The 13017-nt window shown below is 40.0% G+C and overlaps 1 protein-coding gene across 1 annotated transcript in view; it reads right to left on the bottom strand.

Moving 5' to 3' along the window:
- The window catches only part of ttc9b (tetratricopeptide repeat domain 9B), a 38479-nt gene that overhangs the window by 3363 nt on the left and 22099 nt on the right, over positions 1 to 13017 (bottom strand). The window contains exon 2 of the mRNA XM_041809727.1: positions 1290 to 1472. Within this exon, the coding sequence (XP_041665661.1) occupies positions 1290 to 1472 (183 nt within the window). The remainder of the gene's footprint in view (positions 1 to 1289; positions 1473 to 13017) is intronic.

Here is a 13017-nt window from a genome sequence, read left to right as displayed (position 1 = left end):
GGAAGGCCACATAAAATAACAGAGTTCCACTGGCATTAATGTATGCACAAAATTCTTGAGAGTTTTAGTCTAGATTTAGACTAAGTTTTAAAACCATTTTAGTCCAGTCCCATCTAGTGTTACCGATATTATGCACAGTGGAAAAATATCAGAAATTTTGAATTTCCCACAGTCCCACAAGAACAAGGTTACTTGACGAAAAACTAAACGTTGTTTTTGTTAATTTATTGTCAAAGATCTATTTTTAGCTATTCTTAGTTTCCTCTCCCTCATGAGAAAAAGTTAGCTGACAAACAATTTTAGTCAGTGGACAAAAACAAACACTGCATAGTACATAGAAAGGCTCCAAATGTATTTTCAGTTTCTGTCAGTTTTGGGGACCCTTGTGGACAAAGCCGCACCTTGGATCTCTTAGCTGGCTTGTCCTGTTTACATGCCTTTGTAGACAGAACTTTTAACACAGATGACATCCTGCTATTATTTTGACAGTCAAATAACTTACTCATTGAAAGTCTTTGTGGTAAAAAAAAATATATATATATAAAGAAGAGCTACTTCAGCAGTGTGTAACTATTCACATTAGCCTTCACCTACTCTGCAGCAGTGATTTTAGGAATTGATAATAACTTTATAGTACGTTTCTGAAGGCCTTTTATTTGTGGTTCATTTAGAGGCATCAGTATTAACTACAGTCTATATAACATTTACTTTGAGATCATCAACAACTACATGTAGTTTGATAGCCTGTTAAGCTTTAGAGCCTTGGTTCTCAACAGGTGAGTCAGGACCCAAAAGTGGGCTGTGAAGTCATTTTCTGTGGATCCCGGTGTGTCTGGAAAAATAAAATATTTATAACTAAAAGGGTCAAAAATATGTTGACTATGACCATTCAGTGTTAAATTATTTGAGAACTACAACATTTTTTTCATTCCTTGAACAGTGGTGATTTTGGAGATAAGAGGTTTTGTACCAATGCCAGCAACACGTGGCAGTCGATGACTGTCATGCTTTTATTTTGAAGGGTATGTCTCCATCTTGCATTTAGTTAAAATTGAAAAATAGAAGAAATTTGTTGTTTAAGAGGCATTGTTGGGTTCTGATGCTGGACCATTTAAGAAACAATTCTTCATGGAACAATGATCTAAGAGAGAAAAATTAAAACAAGTTGAATAAAAAAAACCTCAGATGTTAGCTGAACACAATTATTCTGCAGAAAAAAACAATCAGTGAATAAAGAAGCCCTCAGGTGCCTATGCAACACATCATTTCTTTTCAGCATTTATTCTCACCTGTGGGTTCGCGATTTTTGGCGTCACGCAAGTAGCGCAGGGCACATTCGTAGTCACCCAGGTGATAGAAGGCGATGCCGGCTCGGTACATGGCCTTAAAGTGGTCTCTCTGGTGGCTCAGCACCTTCAGACAATACTCCTTCACCCGCTCGTAGTTCACCAGCTCTGACTGCAGCAGGCACGCTGCGGAGGGGAAGACAAAGAACATGTTCATTTAAAATAATTAAAAATATACAATAATGGTTATAATGATTTGTCTGCTCAAACACCTTGAGCAAGTCTCATGAGCCTAAAACAAAGACGGGGATAATTTTTGCTGACATCTCACTCTGTGCCTTTTAATAGAGCCACAGTGAAATTTAGCCTCCACAGTACTTCCTCTGGATAGCAGTGGGCTGACTATAAATAGCCATTACTAATGTCTCACAGTGTGCAGAAGACACAAAAAAATCGTGCAAGCAGTTTGAGCCCCAGGGCAGGAGAGTAATGTCTCTACATGCAAAACAGGAGAAAAGGAGAAAATTCAGCCTGAGAATGATGGACTGCACACTGCAAGGATGCTTAAGTCTTAGTCCCCTGACTTGGCAGATGTGATGTAAGTAAGAAAAGAAAACAGTAAGAGGATGCAGAGATAGAGCGAACGGCAGATACAAGCGCTGAGAGATCTAAACATAAACAGAGTGATACTAGAAACGGCCGTAAAGTGCCAAAAAATTGTGTTTAATTGTAGCGATCAATCCTATCGATGTGTCCTGCAGCAGCACTTTGCAAAGGTTGGTATAACTTCATTAGTAAAGACACACAAACACAATCACACAAGCAGCTTTTAGTCGACCAAAGCTTTTAAAAGCCTGCCCATGGATCAGATATCTGATCACTCAAACTATATTCCTCTGTTGATCACAAGCACTCCAGGTTTTTCGTCACCTCTCCCTTCATTTCTCTTTGTCATCACTTCTTCCCTCCCTGCAGTGTCTTAATCTATCAGAGGATTTATCAAAAATGTTTTCTTTTATCCCACCTTGTACTTCTAGTGCCCTTTCCTCCCTGTTCAGACTCCTTTTTTAACCCTCCCTTCTTCCTCCCTCTCTCTCCTCTGAGTCTGCCCTTGTTACACAGACAGCTCTGTGAATAACATGAGTCAGGCGCTATTAGCCGAGAGGCAGGGTGAGTCAGGAGTGAGAGACAGAGGGAGAGAGAGGGGGTTGAGGGGCACAGCTGCAGCAGAGGGAGGGGGGAGGAGAAGGTTTTCTATAAGGTGAGACCTGGAGGAGTCTATAGGGTGAGAAGGGTGAGGAGTGTGTGAAAAGCAGTTAAGGGTCCTTTAGGTGTCATCTCACCCTGAACCGCTTAGACAAACTGTAGATGGTCTGGCCTTGCACGTCAACAAGCCAAGTGCAAAACACTAAATAATTCATGGTGGACTGTAGGGGACGGAGCGATTCAATAACAATCAATGTGTTTTGGTGTTCAGTGGCTGAAGTTGCGTGTGTGTCTGGTAGAAGCAGGCAGCAGAGTTTGTTTGAGTCACTGCCTCCAGCCTCACAGCTGTACACATGAACTTTAATCTCAAATAGGCAATTAAAATAGGGGGGATGGTTCTCTGGAGACGCCATTTTATTATGAGCACTATTACATCATACTATTTTTATTACACTGTCTTCACCTTAAACTATCCTGATCCAAAAATACTTCTCTTATTTGAGATTAAGCACATCTATAATGTATAATTACACTTAATATTCTCATGAGACACCTGGCCTTTTATCCCTTTAATCCTCATGACATTCTTAAATCTATACTAAATACAGAATGAAAATTCAATGTTGATTTCCCCCTTGTATGTATTTATAACTCCACTGAGTGAAAGCCTTTTACAAATACTTTCTACTTCTTATAGTAGAAAAACCCGGTGTTTTAAATACATTAATGATGGAAAATGATAGCTTCTATGCAAATGGGCCTGTAAGCCAGGGTAAATGATTACATGTGTATGATTTTTGTGTGTTTAATCCCTGTTATGAAAGGGTTCATGGTGTCTAATACTCCTGAGATACCTCGATACATTAGCAGGAATGCTCTGGTAGAAACTTGTGGCCCGTTTTACCAGCGGTGTTTAAGTTCACCAAGTCAGTTTGTTACTCAAGTTATGTCATTGTTTGGTTGCAGCACTGGGACTTTAGGATTATCCAGTAGAACGTAATGTCCAAACAAATAAAATAATACAGCAGAAATGACACTCCACTTAATCTTACCAATCAGTGAAAAGCTTGTTTTTACTGTAGTGTGTTGGTTCCAGGTAGGCCACATCCCATGTAAGCCTGTGACCCGGGTGTTCAAGTCCAGCCTGAGGCTCCTTACCCGCATGTTGTTCCCATTTCTCTGATCCCTGTCTCTGACTCTGTCAATAAAAAGTAATAAAGCCCAAAAATAAGTCTTTTAAAAATCCTCTGCAGCTCCTCATCTTCCAAGTTACCTTCCTTTTCAAAATGATACACTATTGGGGTACATCTGTGTCCTGAGTCTCTGGTTTAAGGCTTCTCCTTGGGTCTTAGCCCCTTCCACTAGAGACTCATGTAGAGACTTTTTGAATCAAAGCAAAGGATGGAGGACAGAGGACCGATGTTTTAAGAAACATGAGAGTGTCATGTGAAGCAGTGTCAGTTTGTGAGGCCAGCTGATCATCAACCAGCTGTGAGGCGGCTTAAACAGCTGACTGTTTCTGTATTTATCCTGATAAAAGATTCACATTAACAGTGCTTGGTCTCAGTATGTGTGTGATCACAAACACCTGAACATGAAGAGAAATCTGCAGTCAAATAATACTAAAAAAAACATACAGACTATTTACCAACTTTATCAGGGTATAAAATTACTTAGCCTGTGTAGGCTACTTTAATTTCATCAGGTTGTAATCTGTTTTTATTAATACTAATATTTTAGAGTGCCATCAACAATATAAAATGGACCATCTATCTGGTGTAACTTAAGGAAAATATTTAAATCATAAACAAGGATCATTAAAGATCAGACTGATATAAAATTAATTGACCCCCATGATGGATGTTAAATGTGTTTCTTACTGTCAAAACAGTATTTCCGTAAATTAATGTAAAGTTTCACTCACTGTGCTGCAGCATCCAATCAGTGAGTGATATTCAATAAGGGGGCGTGTCTTTCAGTAAGAAGAGTATCAGGAAACATGCTCTCGTGGATTTACTCACTGATCCCCAGATCACAGTCCTTGGTCCACAATCCTCAGTCCTCCCACCAGTAGAAAAGCTTGGAACAGTCTTTATGACAGGTCAGAAACTACTTCTGATTTGACTGAAGACAGAGGACCAAATACTGATGAAATAAGTGATTTAGGATAAGGCTCATGACAACCATGTTAATATGTAGGACACATTTAACCTTCTGGGGTTAAGGGTCTAATCTTTTTTTTTTTTTTTGACTAAATTTGATTTTACCTTTATATTTCCCCTTAAAACTGTTTACCTTGCCTTGTTTGGTATCATTTTTTCAGCACAACCTCACATGTGTGATTTTACAGTTATGTTTTTTTATTTTGACATACTGTATTGACAAATTGGACCTAAAATCACACAAAAAAATAAAATCTGGGGAGGAAAAAGGCTGATTTTTTAATGTGAAAATCACAAACATGTTTAATGAACCACTTTTATAACTTAGACTGCAAGCATAAATTGTAAATTCAAAAAAACATATGTACAAATTTAGCAAACAACAAAGTTATGGAGAGCATTGCATGGCGTATATTATTTGTTATGAGTCTGGTTTTACTTGGCCTATCAGCACAATTTAAAAACTTACATACAGTTTGAAATCTGCACTTTCAACACAAGTTAAATGGAGAGTCGTCTATAATCAGTCACGTGACTTGGACATGCTTGCACATCCGACTTGGTAGTTGACCTAGCTGTAAGATTTAAGTTTAACAACACCTTTAATGCTGAAAGTGTAAATTTAAGAAATGAGTGACTGCAGGCTCAAACCAGGCAATGTTCGAACTTGCATAGCTGGTTCAATCCAGTGCAGGTTAGCATGCAAACACTAAATTCATTTTATTTTATTCTTTTTTTTTTCCGAGCATTTGCACCTTTATTTAGATAGGATAGCTGAAGAGAGAGTTGGGGGAATATATATCACAAATAGCACTGAGACCAGGAATCAATCCAGTGTGTTCTACCCACTGAGCTAAACCGGCACCATTATTTTTCATGTTTTTAGGACCATGTTTAACTCAAATGTCAAGGTCAATAGTCAACAAATAATAAATGCAAAATTATCCTCACATGAACGCAAAAATGCACAAAAAGACCTAGTTTGGTGATATTTGTTCCCTATCTCTGCCTTTACATCCAAAAGATACCCGAAACAGGAAGTGGCTATGAGCATTAAATCCTCCAACATTTGTCTGCATACTTGCTCCAACAATAAAATGTGTTTAAAAAGTCAAACTTTTTCAGAAGCATTTTTGTCCCAAATAGTATAGGCTTTTGATTTTGTATATCAGTATCAAACTTAAAAGTTGTCTTTCTTGTGTTAAAATTTGTTTGATTAAAAAAATGTTGTAAATACAATCCTTTAATTTTCCACTCATGACTCAGCTCACAGCGGAGCAGCAAGCTCAAACTGCTTCCCGTCTTCGGCCTCCAGTATAGCAGGAATCACCTCAGATAGCCTCCACCTCTCTGTACACCTCTCTACACGCTCTCCGCTCCTCTATTTGTTTTCACAACCGTCCAGCTACGATCTGACTACTCTCATCCTGCCGCACGCCCATCAGTCTTTGCCCTGCAGCAGCAGACCTGAGCGGAGCTTTCAGAGGATTCAGTTACAGTCCGTAATGGCTTAATGGCTGACGCAGTTAGAGAGTTCACTGGCACTCACACACACACAAACACACAACGGCCTGGAATTACACACACAACAACAACAGTGCAGCAGATACAGAGTTACCATGAACAGTAGGAACTCTAAATCCACAGTAATGCATGAAGGAAAACGAACAGCTGGGCGTAGACACAGGATGGATAAAACTTGACAAAAGACTCACAGAATAACAAAAGCATGACTTTGAATGGATTGTTTGATGCAACAGTGGTGAAAAAGATTCATGACTGTACAAATACACACTTGCACAAACACAAAAGCAGTGTGCACAAGTGATGACTGGCCGGCCGCACCCCTTCTGGCCCATTAGGCAGATGGATGGTGTGCCAGAGGAAATGTAGTGTGTGGTGAGATGCATTAAGGGTGTGATAATGACAGGATCATGGGAGCAGGCGGGGCAGGGACTCAGACAGACAGACAGACAGATAGGGGCCGGACAAAAAAAGAAGCCCAACAATTTCTCTGGAGCTGAAGTGTCCAAAACACTGAGAGGCTGACACACGTCTGGGTTTTGAAGTGGTGCTCCCTTCTGTTATCTGGTCTAGTTTGAGGATGTGGTGGTTTACATGTAGCATGTAGTATGCATTTCTCTGTGGAAAGAAGCTTAAAAGTTTAAACCAACGATTTCAAAGTATTTAGAGATGTTAAGACAAGATTTCACAAGGAAATCAGCTTCCGTTGCAAGACTCATCACACATTCAATTGGACTTCCTGCATGAAAGCCCTATGCCCTTGGCCACCAGTCACTGACATTTCTCTGACATTCCTCTTCATGTCAGGTGCTAAACAACTACATCAGCTCCCAGGAGTCTTTCAGATCTTGTAGTCAGAGCTGTATAGTCAAAGTGCTTGCTCATATGCAGTCTCTTTTTTTCTCTTACTGTGGAAAATGTTTAATGCTTCCCTCTCTCTGATATCTCTAAGCCTTGTAGTTAACATCACAAGACCCACAGTGAGCTGTGTTTATGTTTTATACATGAAAAATAAGTTAAATCTAAAGTTAAATCTTCATGAAGGCCAGATTTCACCCACCACTGAAATGTGCTTATGTAGAAACATAAAAATGTTTTCACACTTTGCAGGTAAACTGAGTTATCTCAGAACAGAGGATCAAATTAAGTTTCTCTCTTATTTTACTTTTCCTCTATAGAACAAACACCTTCCTCTTCCCCCTTCCTCTGTGATATAATCATCTAAAACTATTACCAAAGGATCTGGGAATGTGAAGTAATTTTCGGAGTAAAGATGGGTCTTAAACATGATTTATTTCCCCTGCGCATCAATGGCAAGCTCCATCCAGCCACAGGCTCACTTTACAGGAAACTTATAAAAGTTACAGACTACGCTACCACCTAAAATAACCAACAAGCACCGATTAAGTTAATCTAAATTTCTCAAAAAAAGGGAAAAAGACAAGTTTAAACATTTTTTAAATCTTTGCAGAGTATGTCACGCAGCAGCGGAGAACAACTGTGGGGAGTGGGGGGGGGGGGCTGTTTCACAACTATGCCAAGCATTCAAAGTGCAAAAACAGACATTCTTAATTTTTATGCCAATTTTGTGTTTCTTAAGTAGTGAAAAATTCAGGCAATAAAGTAAAAAAACAAAACAAAACAAAACAAAACAAAAAAAAAAAAAACAGTGAAACAACGACTGGCAGGAATTGAAAAAGCCTCCATAAAGCCTGGGTGAGCGGTGTTACACTGTTTGGTTCAGTACTGTTTGTCAGGGTGCAGCACATTAAATCCTGATCTTGCCCATGTTTCCTCAGTTGATGTCTGTCCACTCTCGTGTGTTATGATGGGAAACCCGTTTTTTTAAGAGATCCAGATCATTTGGCTTGGCTCAGTGGTGCGGGTTGTTTGGCTCCTAAACAGCTCTTCATTTTTGGGTTTTTAAATGTGGATTAAATAATGACAAAGGATGAAGGAAAGGAAACTTGCACTCAAACAAGAGCTAGCTACCGTGGCTCATATAAAGGAGCCTTTCCGTAGAACAGGCTTGTTCATGAATGGTACACCATCACTCAGTCACTTACCCCCAGGTTTATTCGGTTGAAAGTATATCACTGTTTCAATTAAAAAAATGATTCTGACAAAATGAGTATTTCATATATGTTAAAAAGGCTCAGCGAGCCATTTAGTACAAGAATCCTCAAGACTTTTGTTTCTCTATATTTGGATAGATGACGAGAAGGTCTGCAGGACTGAGTGACTTGTGATATTTACTTCCAGGCTAGGTAAACTGGTTAGGTTAACTGCTAGAAAAACATTTTTTGGTAAAATTTCTGATGATAATTGCAGCATACAGGACCATTTAGAGCTTTAAAGTTCCCTGTTCCATTCATTCCTCATGGCTGTCCCCCACTGCCTGACATTCGGAATCTGTGATTGCAAATAACCTATGAGATAAAAACAGCAAGAAATGAATTTTGTAGAATTGGCAAATATTCACCAGCCACAAGACATGGATGTTGTGATGAAAAGAAACAAACTTTCTCTAACTGTGTCTCAAGTAAAACCCAGATGAATTATTTAGCTCTGTGCTTGTTTATTAACAAAACAGTCTGCGGAAAACTTCAGTTCTGGATAATTTGCAAGTAGTGCCTCCTGATGCTCAACACCTCCTTGTTTCAGTTTTTCTAACATGGGGATTTTCTGCTTTTACATAATCTGAATAATTTAGGTTTTTCAGCGATGTTTGGATAAAACAAGCAATTTGAAAAATGGCACCTTGGGCTCCGTAGAATAGTCCTGATACTTTTTCATATAATACAGGCAGAATAATAAAGCAATTACTCAGGAAAATAATTGCAGACATAGTCGCAGGACTAATAAAAAGGGGAAAGACAGTTATTAAGGACACAGTCTGTCATATCAATGCTGCATCAGTGTCCATGACCAAAATCCTTAAACCTTGCTAGCTCCATGCCTGCATGGCTAAACTCTGACTCAAGGTTTTATAAAAGCGATTCTTCTACTCATATTAAAAGGAAATGGGATACGTCTCACTGATTTTTGATTTGATTAAAATGTTCCCACAGCTTTTTATCGGTGCGTGTTAAGATGAAAGAGGAGGAATAATGGGATGTGACTGAACAAAGGAAATTAGTGGTGCAGACAAAATAGATTTGTTTTAATGAGGGGCTTGACAGGGACAGAAGAATGAGCTGAGAATAGGACACTGCGCAGCTTTGTGTGGGCCAATTCAGTGTCAAAGTCATGAGGTTTAGTATCTCTTTCTCTTTCTGAGGGACCGCTGTCTCTCTGCCAGAATAAAAAGAGAAGAGAAGAAGAGAAAACACAGGGTTACGGCACAGAAGATGTATTTAAAAATGTATTAGGGATGCTTAACCCAGAAAAAAAACCAACAGGTGCAAAGCTGCTGCTTGTGTTTCCATTGCTTGTATGTTGAAGGAGAGGTGCAATGAGTGGGCGTGGTTAACACATGCTAAGGAACCCCACTGGTTTGCCTGAAGCATCATGTCGGAAAAAACACAGCCTGCACATAGACTCGCTTTCATTTGGCTGACAAGGCGCCAGAGCCTGGGAGGAATAAAAGAAAGAGAGATTTGAGAGACAGAGAGAGAAAAAAAGGCAGGGAGCTGAAACAACACAAGAGAGACAGGGAGGGGGCAAGAGAGGACACAGAGAGAGACTGAAAAACCAGAGCCCAGACACAGCTAAAGGAAAACAAAGACACAGTATCTGTGTGGAAGGTATATGATCTTTAAAGGCAGATGTTTTTGACTCTCTTTCTGTGTCTACATCACCTCATCTTCCCTGTGGACCTGCATCCCCCCTCCCCTCCCTTTCTCTCTCTCCTGTCCCTCTTCATCACACCAGACGCGACACCACGATCTGGCTAATTTAAAGCCACTCGTGGCCCCGGTGATTAGTCTGCTGTCCATCACCTTGTAATTAGTTCTGCAGGAAGATAATGGCAGATGGAGGGACCCATCACTCTAACTGGTACTCTTACACAGACACACAATCCCTCATACATGCCTCCATCTTTGACCCTAGTCCTTCACTGCTCCTCCATTGCCCCTCTCACCTGTCACTGCCTCTCCTTCACAAACAGATTTAAAACATTGCAATGATTTTACAGATATATTTGCAGCGGCAAATAAAGCGTGCATCATCATCCACATGAAAGTGCCTCTGACAAACATTTCTGATCCCACACGCTGACGTCACAGCTCCCGGACAGTGTGGCTGCTCTCTCCAGGCCCACTAAGAATAGCTCCACCCAAAGCATTTTCTCTGTTATTAAGAGGGACAGGGCTTGACTGCACTGACATGACACAGCATTTACTCCACCTTAACCTGCCATCAGCTGCTCTCTCTTTCTCTTTTGTTCTTATGTCTCCATCTGTGAATGCTTTTCTTAATCATGAATACCTCATTTTGTAGCTGTTAAAGGGATTTTTATACCCAATGCTGATTAAAGGAAGCTGTCTCTGCCATAATGAAGCAAATGATTGCTTTAATGTGTCTTTTATCACTCAAAATGTGACACAAGGAATACAAAATAGGCTCTTCTTGTCCTTAGAGGAAATCTACATAATAGCTGCTGTGATTTATTAATACACAGACTGGATGAAAGCTCATTTTGTGACTTCATAATTGATCGCTCTTGTTTGACTGTGAGCGTCTTGGAGGCCTCCACAGGCTCCTATGGGATAGTTAGAAATGTAAAGTGAAGGGACCAGCCTCGCATATGAGTCACTCAGTATTTTCAGAGAGCTTGACTCCTCTGGTGTACTGCAGTATTACAGTGAAAGGATAGTAAAACTGAGAAGTGTACATTTACATTTTGGGGGTTAGGAAAGGGAACATAATGACTTAAGATGATGTGGTTCTCAACTGCTGGGTCAGGACCCAAAAAGAAAAGAAAACTGTGCCAGAAAATCTATGATGTACGGAAGCCCCAAGTGACACACATCCATATATTTTGCTTAACTCCATTTTTCTGTGATAAGTACTTTTTGGGTTTTTTTTTTTTTCAAATTTGACTTACTGGTCTTGTCATCTTTGGACAGCTTGCAAAGCTTGTTTTAGATGTCTAGAAAACAACCAAAATTTCCAAGTTATCATAGGAAATGGAGGAAAATAAAATTTAGGCATGCATGTCCTCTCAGGGCCTCCAGGGCTTGAACATGTCTCTTTGTTCAGTCATACGTTTAGTTTCCATCAAATGCCACATTTCTCATGTAACAAATACGACTAGTCAACAACTTATGTAAATTTGGGCTGTGATTTCTAATTAAGATGGTGGTGATGGTCAGTCCTGAGGCTGGACCAGTTAAAACCATTTATATAAATAACTTAACAAACAGAGTTCAGTGACAAATGATAAAAGTGTATTAAGTATTGTGCATAAGTTTAATGCATGTTTGGGTCAAACATTAAGGCTGAAGTAATACAAAACAATACAATAACTTTATTAGTCCCTGAAAGGAAATTCATTTGTCTGGAGTCTCATCTGTTTATGGTAGAATTATATAGTCTTATTGCTGATGGTATGAAAGATCTTCTATATCTTTCCATCCTGCAACGAAGAGAGAGGAGTCGTCCACCACTCTTGTTTTTTTGGTCATTTAAGGGAGATATAAAGTGGATGATCCATGTTCCCCAGAAGGGCCTCCACCTTCTTCATTGTGCATCTCTCTACCTCATCCACCAATGAGTTTAACTTGATTCCGACCACAGAGCCAGCTTTTTCACCAGTTTGTTCAGACGCCTTGCATCCTTGTGTTTTACACTGCCTCCCCAGCAACTGTAGCATAAAACAGAACACTTGCCACCACAGACTGATAAAACATCTGCAGCATCTTACTGCACATGTCTATTGATCAGTCTTCTCAGGCAAAAGAGGTGGCTCTGCCCCTTTTTGTAGATGAAGTCTACGTTTTTAGACCAGTCCAACTTATTATCTAGGTGTACACCTAAATATTTATACGATGTCACCACCTCGATGTCCACGCCACAAGTGTTCACTGGTTGAAGAGGTGGTTTGGATCTGCAGAAATCTATGATCATTTCCTTTGTCTTTGTCTAAGTGAGGCATTGATGTGGTGAGTAACCTGGGAAGGGGGATTGACACAACCCAGGTTATGCTCTGGATGTCCTCGCATGGGGCATAGAAAAGTCTGTGAAAATATAACAAAGTCCAGACCTCTAAGGTGGAGTAAGAGGTGGACGTGGCAAGCAGGTATGGCTTAGACTACAGTCTGGGTAGGGTTGCCAAGAGCCCCTGGTTGTGCTGTAGATGTCCCAAGGGCTGAAGACTGCCAGCAATCTCCAGGCACATTACCAGGTATGGAAAGGCCCAGACAAAAGAAATGCTGTTGGGGAGCAGGTGGCCTAGTGGTTAAAGGCGCTTCCCATGTACGCGGGCGGCCCAGGTTCTAATTTGGCCTGAGGCCCTTTACCGCATGTCTCTCCCCCACTCTTGACCCTGTTTCCGATTCTATCCACTGTCCTCCTCTATCTAATAAAGGCACTAAAATGCCCAAAAATAAATCTTAAAAAACAAAAAAACAAAAAAGAAATGCTGTTGAGTTTGACCTTAGCTGCAAAGCAACACATGTGTGTAGACATGTGTTGAGTTTGACTCTGGCTGCCCTGTTGTGGCACATCAGGTCCTGTGACGGCAAAAGCTCAAATCATATAAATGTATAGTTGTGGGTCAAAAATATGTAATTAAATTAATATTAGTCACATTCATTTTACAGATGTTTGTGAAAATAAATTTATTGGCCATCAAATGTTACTATTTTGTGACTCTGTAATGTAGCCTGACATGC

Source organism: Cheilinus undulatus, linkage group 2 (genome assembly GCF_018320785.1).
Source record: "Cheilinus undulatus linkage group 2, ASM1832078v1, whole genome shotgun sequence".
In the NCBI taxonomy this organism is placed as follows: Eukaryota; Metazoa; Chordata; class Actinopteri; order Labriformes; family Labridae; genus Cheilinus; species Cheilinus undulatus.
The sequence above is the reverse complement of the archived record's forward strand: the minus strand, read 5'-3'. Positions and strand labels throughout refer to the sequence as shown.